This window comes from Budorcas taxicolor, chromosome 19 (assembly GCF_023091745.1).
Source record: "Budorcas taxicolor isolate Tak-1 chromosome 19, Takin1.1, whole genome shotgun sequence".
NCBI lineage: Eukaryota > Metazoa > Chordata > Mammalia > Artiodactyla > Bovidae > Budorcas > Budorcas taxicolor.
The window spans coordinates 13,619,078-13,631,128 of record NC_068928.1 but is presented as its reverse complement, the minus strand read 5'-3'; the positions used below and the strand labels follow the sequence as shown (position 1 = coordinate 13,631,128).

The 12,051-nt window shown below is 38.2% G+C and overlaps 1 protein-coding gene across 3 annotated transcripts in view; it reads right to left on the bottom strand.

Annotated features, from left to right (window-relative positions):
- The window catches only part of TADA2A (transcriptional adaptor 2A), a 45,772-nt gene that overhangs the window by 21,944 nt on the left and 11,777 nt on the right, over positions 1-12,051 (bottom strand). For all 3 annotated transcript variants that reach the window (XM_052657751.1, XM_052657750.1, XM_052657752.1), the window contains exons 4-7: positions 10,940-10,999; positions 4,224-4,315; positions 2,186-2,343; positions 1,032-1,120 (exon numbers count right to left, since the gene is read on the bottom strand). In XM_052657751.1, coding sequence (XP_052513711.1) covers positions 1,032-1,120; positions 2,186-2,343; positions 4,224-4,315; positions 10,940-10,999 — 399 coding nt within the window. The remainder of the gene's footprint in view (positions 1-1,031; positions 1,121-2,185; positions 2,344-4,223; positions 4,316-10,939; positions 11,000-12,051) is intronic.

The following is a 12,051-nucleotide window of genomic DNA, read 5'->3' as shown; positions in this document are numbered from 1 at the left end:
AGCAAAAAAATGAGAAAGCTATGAGTCCAGGAATAAATATTTGGTTCTAAAAGTAGTCTGTTCATAAAATGTAAATCAAGAAAATCTCACTCTGACTAGTCCTTCAAGTATTTAGGTAAGAAAATTGTGTGCATTAATTCATCTACCTTTCTACCACCTTCTGAGGGCTCTATTTATTCCAGAATATTGGTTATACAGCTCAGTGGGTAGATTTGTTCATATTCTGTTCAATGAGTACAATATGCAGGGGTAGTGTCTATGAGGGAGCTCTACAACAGCAGCTGCCAAGAACAAAATGCTGACCTGGGTGTGGCCAGCAAAATTGTTTATAGTTTGCTAAACTTTAATTACCTCCAGGAGTGCTGTAATTGTGGATGAGGTGGTAAATCAAGAGACATGTGACTACATTCACATGGCTTTATGGCTGCAAGAACATGTAGCTTTTCCACACATTCATCATTCTTTATACACTTGTGAATATAATACAGAAGACAGCAAACTACAGCCTACAGACCAAATTTAGCCCACTGACTATTTTTGTAAATAAAGTTTTACTGGTGCACCAGCATGCTCATTTGTTTACTATTATCTATGCTGCTTTCTGCACAATTATGGCAAAGTTTAGTTCCAACAGAGACTTTATGGTCTACAAAATCTAAAATATTTACTATCGGGACCTTAATAGAAAATGTTTCCCAACCCCCTGACATAATACAACCTTGGAACCCTCTAGGTATGGAATGAGAATCAGACTATAGAAACCCTAAACTTACTAAGGAAATGGGACTTAAGAAATAAGTTCTTAAGGGGCCTTCCCAGGTGGCACTAGTGGTAAAGAAATAAGTTCTTGGTCTGAAGAACTTCTACCTTTCCAAAAAAACAAGTTTACAAATGAGAAAAGGCACTCAGATGGAGAAAATGAGACTGCCTAAGGCCCTACAAATTACAGTGTTTTGAAAAGTTTTTTAGTGGTATGGAACCTATAGGTAAGAGATATGGCCTCATCCAAAACAAAAACAAGTTTCTCCTACCTCAATGAAATCTGCTCGAGCTGGCATGTATCCTGCCATGTCCCGAGAAAGCAAGGAGTCAAAGGTAGGTCGGGGAGGGTCATCTGCAGCTGAAAGAATTTCGAGTTTTTCTTAATACCTTAATAAAATATTGGCATAAAAAAAGTAACACAAAAAAAGTTCTCATTTAGATTCTGAAATATTTTTATTTGGAGAAAGATAGTGTCTGAGAGAATAAATAAAATTCAAAAGATTTTTTAAAGGAAAGTAAAAAAGTAAAGTATTATGGAAACAAACTGACTTCTTAAAAAAGAAATTAAGGGGACTTCCCTGGTGGTCTAGTGGTTAAGACTGCACTTCCACTGCAAGGGATATGGGTTCGATTCCTGGTTGGGGAACTAAGATCCCACATGCTACAAAGGGCAGGGAAAAGAAAAAGAAAAAAAGAAGAAACTAAGATTTAGGGAATCCTCTAAGTAAATATGGAAAATTCCCTCTGCTTTTTTTACTTCCCTAATATAAAAGAAAATCAAAGATCTTTTCTTTAGCATTATAGAACTTACGTATTTACTCTGTCTGTTTCAGCTCCCTTCTCAGTTATCAATTTACAAATCCCATCCAACTGATAGGCAAAAACACCACTGGTTTGGAGTGAGCTGGAATTGAGTCACTAGTCCTGTGATCTTGCACAAATTATTTAACCTTTCTGAATTTCAGCTTCCTTGTGTGCAAAACCAAAGCACTTGCTCTTTCTGTCTCACTGCATTGCTATGAGGAAGAAATGGTCTAAACCATTTGAGAACAAAGTGCTGACATCCGAAGGGCTATCCAAACAGGAGATAGCCCCAGGTTTTGAGTTAGTCAGCTATGAAACTGTCTCCAGAAAGTATGAGGAAATAGGCAGGGGAAAGAAAAATAATCATATCTCATTATTTGTGCCCTGGGAGTCATTCAGAAAAGATGTCCACTTATAATTCATCATGGGTTTGGTTATGTTTTGTTAGACTCATGAGTCCCTAAGTCACATGAGATTGAAAAAAAAAAATAAAAGTTTGCTATAATTGCCACAACCAAGTGAATGAAAATAACAAATTGCTTCTTGGACTTAATACTGGGATGATTAATTATAATGATTTCCACACTAGACTCTCTTACTGATACAGGGAGGTACTTACAGTGAAATGGAATGGCTGTATCAGCAGTTTTTGCCTCCTCTGCTTGCTTCAGGTTCAGCAGGGTAGATGCAAACAGAGGGTTATTGATGAAATGCTTCATATAGTGCTTCTCACACTCCTCCTTGGTCTTGGTGCACATCTGATTGGCTACATCCTGCCTAGAGTGTGGAAAGTGAGAAAAGGAAGCAGAGTTTTCATTATACATAATGGTCAAAGTATGGTTTGTTTTTTCCGTATTTTAAGTCCCACTGATACAATGTGTGGAACTTGATACCCCCAAACTGATACCATGCAGCTACTGGCAGAACAGTGAGACAAATATAAACATAGCATTGGTATAATCTGATGATTCAAATCCTGCTATTCCATGATAGAGGTGCCAATATCTAAAAAAGTCCTTTTCTTTTCAACAAAATAAGGAAGATTATTAGAAAATCTGTGAATTTCCCTGTGAGCTAGGCTCTATCAAAAGAATTGCTATAATTAATAAGCCAGAACATTTATATTTGCATATTTTATAGTTTACAAAACACTTCATGTGAACAAACATTTCTTTACTAGAGCTCTCATGACAGACCAAGCTCTAAGCTGGAAAAATGTACAATCAATCAATGCTAGTATTAACTGTGTAGTGTATTGACTATCTCAGTTTCTCAGTTATGAAAAAAATGAGGCCCAAAGAAGTTAACAAACTTGCTTAAGAACACAAAACACGGAAGTGTCAAAGCCACTTAATTTGTACTGAAGAACCCTGACTCCTGGCCCAGATGATGCAGAAGTCGAGGTGAAATCTCTCAAAGTCCCCTCTCAACCTCTCTCTTCCACGACACTTCACTTGTATTGTGCCTCCTAAAGCACGTGCCTCTACTTCACTTGCCTCCTAAGGCGTGACTATGCTCTGATTCATGTACTTCAACCAACTGTACATTTATGCTGATTCCCCTACTAGACTACAAGCTTCCTGGAGACAGGATACATGTCATAATTCTTGGCTCCAGCATCCTCACCACCAAGCTTAGTGCCTTACCCATAGCGGAGAGACAAACGATGGTCTTTGCTAAGGAAGGGGTACAAAGAGGAATAGCCCCTTTTAGACAAAAAATGAAAAACTAGGCCAAAGAAGACTAGCAAGAAAATGATCACTTTTTTTCTATCTTCGGTATTCCTATAGTAAACAAAATTTTATGATGCTTGACAAATATAAGCAAATTATGAATAGAACTCAAATCTGTTTCTTCAAGGCCCTGGATATAAGGGAGGCAGCATAGTATATTTTATCAACATCTGATAGAGGATATACTCTAGGAAGTCAGGACAAGGAAGAGCTATTTAAGGGTCCTCTGGTAACATTAATAAACTATGTGGTCATAAAAAGTCATTTTTTAACTTCCTAAGCTTCAGATTCTTCATGAACAAAATATATTCAATAATGCCTCTGCTATCTAGTTCATAAAAAGAAACCATCAGTTTGAAAGTATTCCAAAAGATAAAAATGAAAGCAGCAGTATCATGATTAAGCAGTGTTACCTCATAAGGCAACTGAACGCTGTTCAATTCTGCCACACTAGGACTAAGCAAGTATATACAAGCTAACACCAGAAAACGTGAATAGGTAATCTATCAAATTTGAATCTCAGGCAAGCTATGGCCATTCATCTAAAGTCTGACTCACTTAAATGACAAGGCCATCTACAGCCAAGAAAAGTTTACAAAATCAGAAAGGAAGAATAACTAGTAGTGTCTACGCTTCCCCACTATTCAGACAGGAATAATCAACCGTCCGTGGTGTTGATATGTCCAAAGTGGTCTTTTAAAGCTGGTCAGTCACAGACCACTAAACATCCCGTAGCCCTGTGAGGCATTTCAGCCTTGGAAAAACACGTGTAGAAGGGAAAAGGACTTGTCTCTAAGTCATGGGTCAAGAGAAAAGCAACATACAGCCCCTAATTCCTTTTTCTGAGGTTCCTCCTCTTAATTCAACAGCACTGTCTTTTTGGAGACTGCTAGGGCAGCACAACCCCTCCTCCCAAGCTCTTACCAATTTCCAAAGCCACAGTCCATCACAGCTTCTAAAAGAGCCATTTCTTCTTGAGCAGTCCAGCTGGGATCAAGAACAGGAAAATCTGAGGTCTGAGGAAGAAAAAGTTCTGCCTAAGAACAGATAGAGAAATAGAACCCAGCAACCCCAAATGTAATTCTAATTAAGTCCAATGGCTATCATTCTCATGGTGTTGCGAGACGCCTGAAGAACGTCCTCATTAGTTGTTCGCACTCCCCACCTCTAGTTCTACCATTAGGATCTCCAGTAAATATTATCAACCACAAATGCCATTTAGATCATGTAGAAATACGTTTCCTAAACTTAGCACAAAGGTAGAGGTAAGTATAATAGTGCGTTCCCACTTCGCTAAGAAAGGAATACAAATGTGTCTATTTCTATCTATTAAAATGCAAGATTAAATCATATATTAGGACCAAAGTTACCTACTGGGGAGTGAGGGAGAAGACAGGATGGAAAGGACAAGGATAAAAGCTGGTCCTTCTGAATATTCCTTTTTTGTAGACCTGACTACACTAATACCACACTAAGTATTAAATTTTAAAATCACAAGAAGCAAAAGTAAAATGTAACAAATTAACCTATGGATTAATTTTAAGGCATAATCACACAGAAAGAAGCAATCCCAGGTGACTTTAAAACACAATAATTTGACTATATATTTATCATAGAATATACTTTGAAAAGTAAAACGAACTGCCAAAAATATCAAGTAGTGATTGACAACTATTATTTTCAAATAGTGTTGGTAGAGTTATTCTGAGATTATTATATGTTGATGTAGTGTGGGATAAAGCTGTTAAGCAACTGTACTGCTGTCACTGGGCAGTGGGATTTGGGGCTTGGGGGAAAAAAAAGGCGATCCATGAGGTTATGTAAAACCATGTGGTCTTGTATTTGATTTAGTATGAACTCTGTATTTTGCCTTAAAAGAAAAATTTCCAATACAGAGCACAAACTAGTGATTACCAGTATATATGTGGGGGGCAAAATACAGGAGTGAAGGAGTGGGAGGTACAAACTATTGGGTGTAAGATAGGCTACAAAGATGTATTGTACAACATAAGGAACATAGCCAATATTTTGTAATAACTGTAAATGAAGTGTAACCTTTAAAAACTGTATAAGAAATTTCAAAAAAAAAAAACACAAGAAAACTGTCCTAACACTGTTCAGTGAAAAGATCTAGAAAAAATGACTAATCCAACAACAATGAATACTTCTAGTGCCCTGTGTGTGGTCTCTAAGTACAATTTTCCACTAAAGGAACCAGGGCGCTTTCAAGAAAACACTCATTTTAGTTTTGGGGAGGAAACGTACAAGATGAGACTGGAACATTTTGTTATACCGGAAAGCAAAGAAACTCTCAAAGAATATAAGGGTTATGTCAAAAGGATTCAGAGGTCAACTTGTAGAGGTTCCCACTAACTAAAAATGAAACATTTTGAACATTAAAAAGAATAACAACTGCAAAGGTTTAAAACATGCCAAACATCCTCAATGTCTAGAGGATGCCAGAGAAGGAACTCATACATTCAAAACTGGTAAACAAAGGGAAATAATTTATCCTGCCTTTCTGTACAAACTTTACCTCAGTGGGATGTTTCTTTTTATAGAATTATTTTAACCCCTAAATTAAAAGAAGTGATAGAATTAAAAGAGAACTATGTATTTTGCAATCCTAGATGAACAAATCTAGACAATGATCGTGAATGAATCTGATATAGCCAATATATGTTCCTACTAATTTGTAGGAAGCACAGAACTCAGATGAACATGTTAATCAGCAAAATCTAGACTGTGCTAACATCTATAAGACAAACAACGCAGGTTTTTAAACAATCAAACTATATGAAACAAGAGAAATAGTGAGGGAGGGGTAGGAAGGAGAGGAAGAACCCATAGAAAAAATATATGAGGTAACCAACCTAGAATAGTTAAAAACAAAAAACAAAAAAAAACAAATGTCACACAAGAGCCTGGGCTTCCCTGGTGGCTCACCAGGTGAAGAATCTGTCTACAATGCAGGAGACACACAGGACACATGGGTTCAATCCCTGGGTGGGGAACACCCTCTGGAGAAGAAAATGGCAGCCCATTCCAGTATTCTTGTCTGGGAATCCCATGGACAGAGGAGCCTGGCAGGCTATAGTCCATGGGGTTGCAAAGAGTTGGACACTTCCTGAGTACTTCCTAGCACATATGCATGCACACACACACAAGATCTTTAGGAATTCTCCTAGTGGTCCAGTGGCTAGGACTCTGCTCTCAACATAGGGGGTGAAATTTCAAACTCTGGTCAAGGAGCTTGCATGCTGCAACTAAGAGTTCGCATGCCACGACGACGAGAGAAGATCCCCACAACTAAGACCCGGCAGGGCCAAATAAATAAATAAACAGAAGAGCGATCCTTCAATCACACAGTTGTTTAGAAATTGTTCTATCTTCTGTTAATCACACACACACATAAAAAACCCTCTGTGGTCTATCAAATTATATTACTAATAAGAAATACATTTTATCTGAGCACCTACTAGTTATATGCCTCATGTGAGGTACTATGAGATCCAAATGAGAAATTTCAGAGGCTGATTCTGTATTAAATTCAAAATAATCAATCTGGAAAGTACCATAAATACAGGCAAATACAACAACTCATAGTTGAAAAGCCTGTATTTCTCAAAGTGTATTTTCTAATATTAATTAGCCCTTACCAACTTTACTATAAGATAAACCAGAAAGACTTTCTACACCAAAGCTAAATGGGCATATAAGGCAGTTTTTCTTAAAGCTGAATCAGTGTTTTTCAATTTCTGAACCAATTTTGGCCCTACTGAACAAGAATCTCTAATAGCAAAGTCTAGGAATCTTTAATATTAAGAAGCTCCCAGGTGATTCTTATGCACTAAAGTTTAAGAATCACTGGTATAAAGGGTGTGGCAAAAAGAGGTGCCTTGACTTGTTCAAGGTTCTAAGAATTATAAGACAAAAATAGGCAAAGAACTCAGAAATCTTGATTAATGCACCACCCACCACAGCATGAGTAACTTCCAAAAATACAGCACTGTGAGATGGCAAAAGTACTGAAAACCATTTAAAGTTTTCTGAGGCTTCATATGGGAAAAAAAAAAAATCAAGGTTTTAGTGGCTTCATGTACAGAAAACCAAAATTTGGTCATCATTCCTATGGAAGGAGATTCATCTTTTCCTTATCTGGGAGTAAAGACTAGAAGAATAAAAAAAAGAGCATTAGTAATCTCCAAAAATGCTATAAAATAGAGAACAGAATTCTGAAATGTGTTTGAATGGGTGTAGAATATATGAGAAAAGAATGATGTAATCTGAAGAGTTAGATGGACTTGGAGAGAAACTTCGTGCCATCAGCTTAGGCAGAAGGCATGGTGCTCAGAACAGCTAAAGCGAGTTCATGGTCAGTCTCCCTGCAGAGGACAATCTCTATCCACTTAAAGCACACTGAATCACAATTCAAATTAAGTATGTATTCTGCTTCTTAGCATTCTTGTGTGAATCTGGGATGAATAAAGCTAACTTTTGAAGATGGGATAACCTTAGTGAAATGAACTCAGAGCCACAGCTACTCTGACCACACTCTTCTTCCAATCCTGCATTCATTTTGCAATTAACAAAAGGGAAACAAAAGGGAAAAAAAATTCATATTTCATATATTCCATATCGTATGTTGTCAGAGAAATGCAAGTTAAAATGAGACGGCACCATATACCTATCAGAATGGCCAAAACCCAGAACACTGACAACACCAAATGCTGGCAAGGGTGTGGAGCAACAGGAACTCTCTTCCACTGCTGGTGGGAACACAAAATGGCACAGCCACTACGGGCAGCTTGATGGTTTCTTACAAAACGAACCCTTACCATATGATCCAGCAACCGTGTTTCTTGGTGTTTACCCAAAGGGACTGAAAACTTAGGTCTGAAGAAAAACCTGTATGTGGATATCTATAGTTGCTTTATTCTTAATTGTCAAAACTTGGAAGCAACCAAGATATCCTTCAGTAGGTGGATGAATAAATAAACTGTGATACATCTAGACAACAGACTATTATTCAGGGCTAAAAAAGAAACAAGCTATCAAGCCATGAAAAGACATGCAGGAAACTTACATACATATTACTTAGTGAAAAAAGCCGATCTGAAAAGGGTGCACTCTATACAGTCCCAACTCTGACATTTTGGAAAAGGCAAAACCATGGAGGTCGTAAAAAGATCCATGGTTGCCAGGAGTTAGGGGGAGGGGTGGAAGAGGCAGAACACAGAAGACTTTTAAGACCATGAAACTACTCTGTATGATACTATAATGGTAGATACATGTCATTCTGTATTTCCACGAATCTACAGAATGTGTTAACACACAGAGTGAACCATAATATAAACTACGGACTTTGGGTGATAATGAGGGTCAATGTAGGTTCCTCAGTGATAATTTATGTGCAATTCTGCTGGGGGATGCTGATAATAGGGGAGGCTATGCATTTGTAGGGGCAGAGGATACATGCGAAATTTCTGTACTTTGTACTTGATTTTGCTGTCAACTTATAACTGATCTAAAAATCAAAGCCTAATATTAAAAAATATATTCCAAACCTTATAATTAGTAAAGAAAATACTTAGAAGACTGAGGGTGTTTAGAGAGAGGTAGGGGAAGGCCAGACAGTTGGCTGCCAAGAACTCTTACTGAGGAGCATTTCTTGGACTAATTCATTATGGACCATGACCTAACTCTTGGCATTACAGGCCCAGAAATTCACTCGAGGTTTCACAAATAAGACTTGGAGATGCTGAGTTGCCCTTTTCAAACTTCTAAACGACAGAAGTAGACATGCTACAGCACTATGGTGGACAGAATTCTAAAGATGCCCCCCCACTCCCCAAAGAGTCTTGTCCCCTGATTAGTCAAACACTAACTAAATATTCCTGTGAAGGGACTATGCTGACCAGGTACTAATTAACTGACTGTAAAATAGGGGGATTATGCAGGTAAATCCACTGTAATCACATAGGCCTGAAGAGAGAGAGAAGAGTCAGAGAGATCCAGCACAGGAGTCATGAACCAGGAGAGGTCAGAGAGGCCAAGTATTTCATCAATAACCTTCAAGGCCTCCCTGCTGTTGGTGGCTTTGAATATGGACAAAGGGGGTCAGGAACCTCTAGAGGCTGAGAGCAAGTCCCGGCCAACAATCAAGAAGGAAACAGAATCATCACTCCTACAACCTCCAGGCAGTGAATTCTGTCAACAACTTGAATGAGAATGGGAAGGGAGTGAAAGTGGATTCTCCCCGAGGGTCTCCAGATAAAAATCCAGACAGACCAACACTTCCATTTCGGCCTTACGGAATCTGGAGCAGACCAATTAACATAATTGGTCTTCTGACCAACAGAACTGTGAGATGATAAATTCCTGTTGTCTTAAGCTGCCTCATTTTTGATAAGTTATTATGGCAGCAAGAGAGAACTACACAAGTATCAATCAATTAATCCGTGACGTGAAACTACTGTCAAGAAGATGCCCAACCAGCATTCCTTCCTTTAAGAAAAACTAACAGAGGCCAAATGTAAGAAAACTACTTGGTGAACCAGGCGATAGGCTCTGATAACAGACAAAGGTACTGTATACACGCCTGCCAAGCATACCAGATATTTACTTTGGCTTAGTAAAGTGCCCACTCCTCTGGCTAGATATTGGAATGCATGCTGTCACTTCAGTCGTGTCTGACTCTATGCGACCCTGCCAGCTGTCCATGGGATTCTCCAGGCAGGAATACTGGAATTGGTTCCCATTTCCTTCTCCAAGATACTGGAAGGACACTACTAATAATATCCATCCGTCTCTCATTCCTTCTTTACAGGTGTGAAAAATAATCAAATTATAGCCAAGTCTTACCCTGGCCTATGAGTTAATCTATCTCTTCAAAGTGATTTTATATATTACTATATCGTTCACCTTATATTCATTTTACAACTTAACTCTCCGAGGGTAACCAATTTCTCCAAGGCCAAGAAGACGGAGTGCCAGACATAAGTCTCACCACTGCCCACATGAACCACATAAAAGTACCATTAGCCAAATACAGCAACAATACATTTACTATGTTTATAAATGAACCTAGAAAGCAGCACACCTCGGATCCTTACATAGTAAATCTTAAAGAATACTTTCTTTAAATCCCTTCTGCTGCTGCTAAGTCACTTCAGTCGTGTCCGACTCTGTGTGAACCCATAGACAGCAGCCCACCAGGCTCCCCCATCCCTGGGATTCTCCAGGAAAGAACACTGGAGTGGGTTGCCACTTCCTTCTCCAATGCATGAAAGTGAAAAGTGAAAGTGAAGTCGCTCAGTCGTGTCCGACTCTTAGCGACCCCATGCACTGCAGCCCACCAGGCTCCTCTGTCCATGGGATGTTCCAGGCAAGAGTGCTGGAGTGGGGTGCCATTGCCTTCTCCGTTAAATTCCTTCTGAATTAAACCAAAAATCTGAGTATATAAAATGATTTTCAGACTTGAATGCTTTAGTAGATCCATAAAATCCTAAAAAGCTTATTGGGCAATGATTACCTAATTCAGACGTGGGGGAAAGAAAAGGGAGATACTTGCAGATGAAGAAAGACTAATATCCAGTATAGAATCTGAAAATGAAGGGCAATTCCTACAACTTCATTACCATTATTTCGTAAGTATGATCACTTTGATGTTTCTTGTACTCAAATCCTCGTGTGAAACACTGAAAAAGAAAGGAAAATTAAGTTACCAAAAAGTTATATTTTGAAATGCTTTCTTAAAGGACAGAAGATGACTTGGGCGTATTTTACTCTTGAATGAGTTTTTAAGAATTCATTTACTCTTGTTTGCAGCCAAAGGTTTACAACTCAAAGGTTAGGTTTGTGATCACAGCTTTTCAATGGCCCTCATAGAGAAAAAACAACAATCTTGGAAAAAAGACTTACTCCTAGAACAACTCCTCCTTTTAGAAAAGCATAAGCCCAGGAAGCAGACTGTCTAAAATTGAATCCTTGCTCTTAGTGTATTTGAGCAATTCTAAGATATATTTTGTCATATTTTAAAACTCTGAAATGTGGATTCATCTTATAATAAAAAGTATTAGAGCTTCCATCAGCCATCTTTACACTTTAACATCTCTGAAATTGGGATGTTTCTTTTAATTAATAGCATTTTGGATCTGATAAAATATGGTGTTTGCTGTGTGACCCTAAAGTAATTATTTAACCTTTGTCCACGTTTCCTCTGTAAAATAGAGGAGTACTAATCATTACTTAACTTCCTAGGGCTGCAGTGATGATTTAAAAGTTAGTTCATGCAAAGTACTCAAAATAGAGCCTGGCAGAGTAAGCACTTATCAGTATTGCTATTACTATCATCATCGACACTTCAGGAACACTTTGTTCCTCTGTCACCTGCCCAAACATCACTCTTCAATAACATTAAAAAAAGGTGTCACGGGGGTATCAAAAGGAATAATCCTCCAATTCTATTTCTTGTAGTCCCAATACTTGAAATCTACTGGCAAAAACAGCATTAGGTTGATACAGGAGGAAGTGGAATATTCAACAGACTATCTCATTCATCTTGCTCTGTTCTCCAATTTTTCACTGGTAAAATGTGTAATTAAAGACTGACTAGAAAAAAAAAAAAAGACTGACTAGAAAAAATAGATTTAACAAGGTACGGTCCTTCTGAGCAACTGACAATCATCACTGAATTTACTAGGCCTATAAAACTAGGCAAAGTGAGAGTGAAACTGAAGTCATGTCCGAC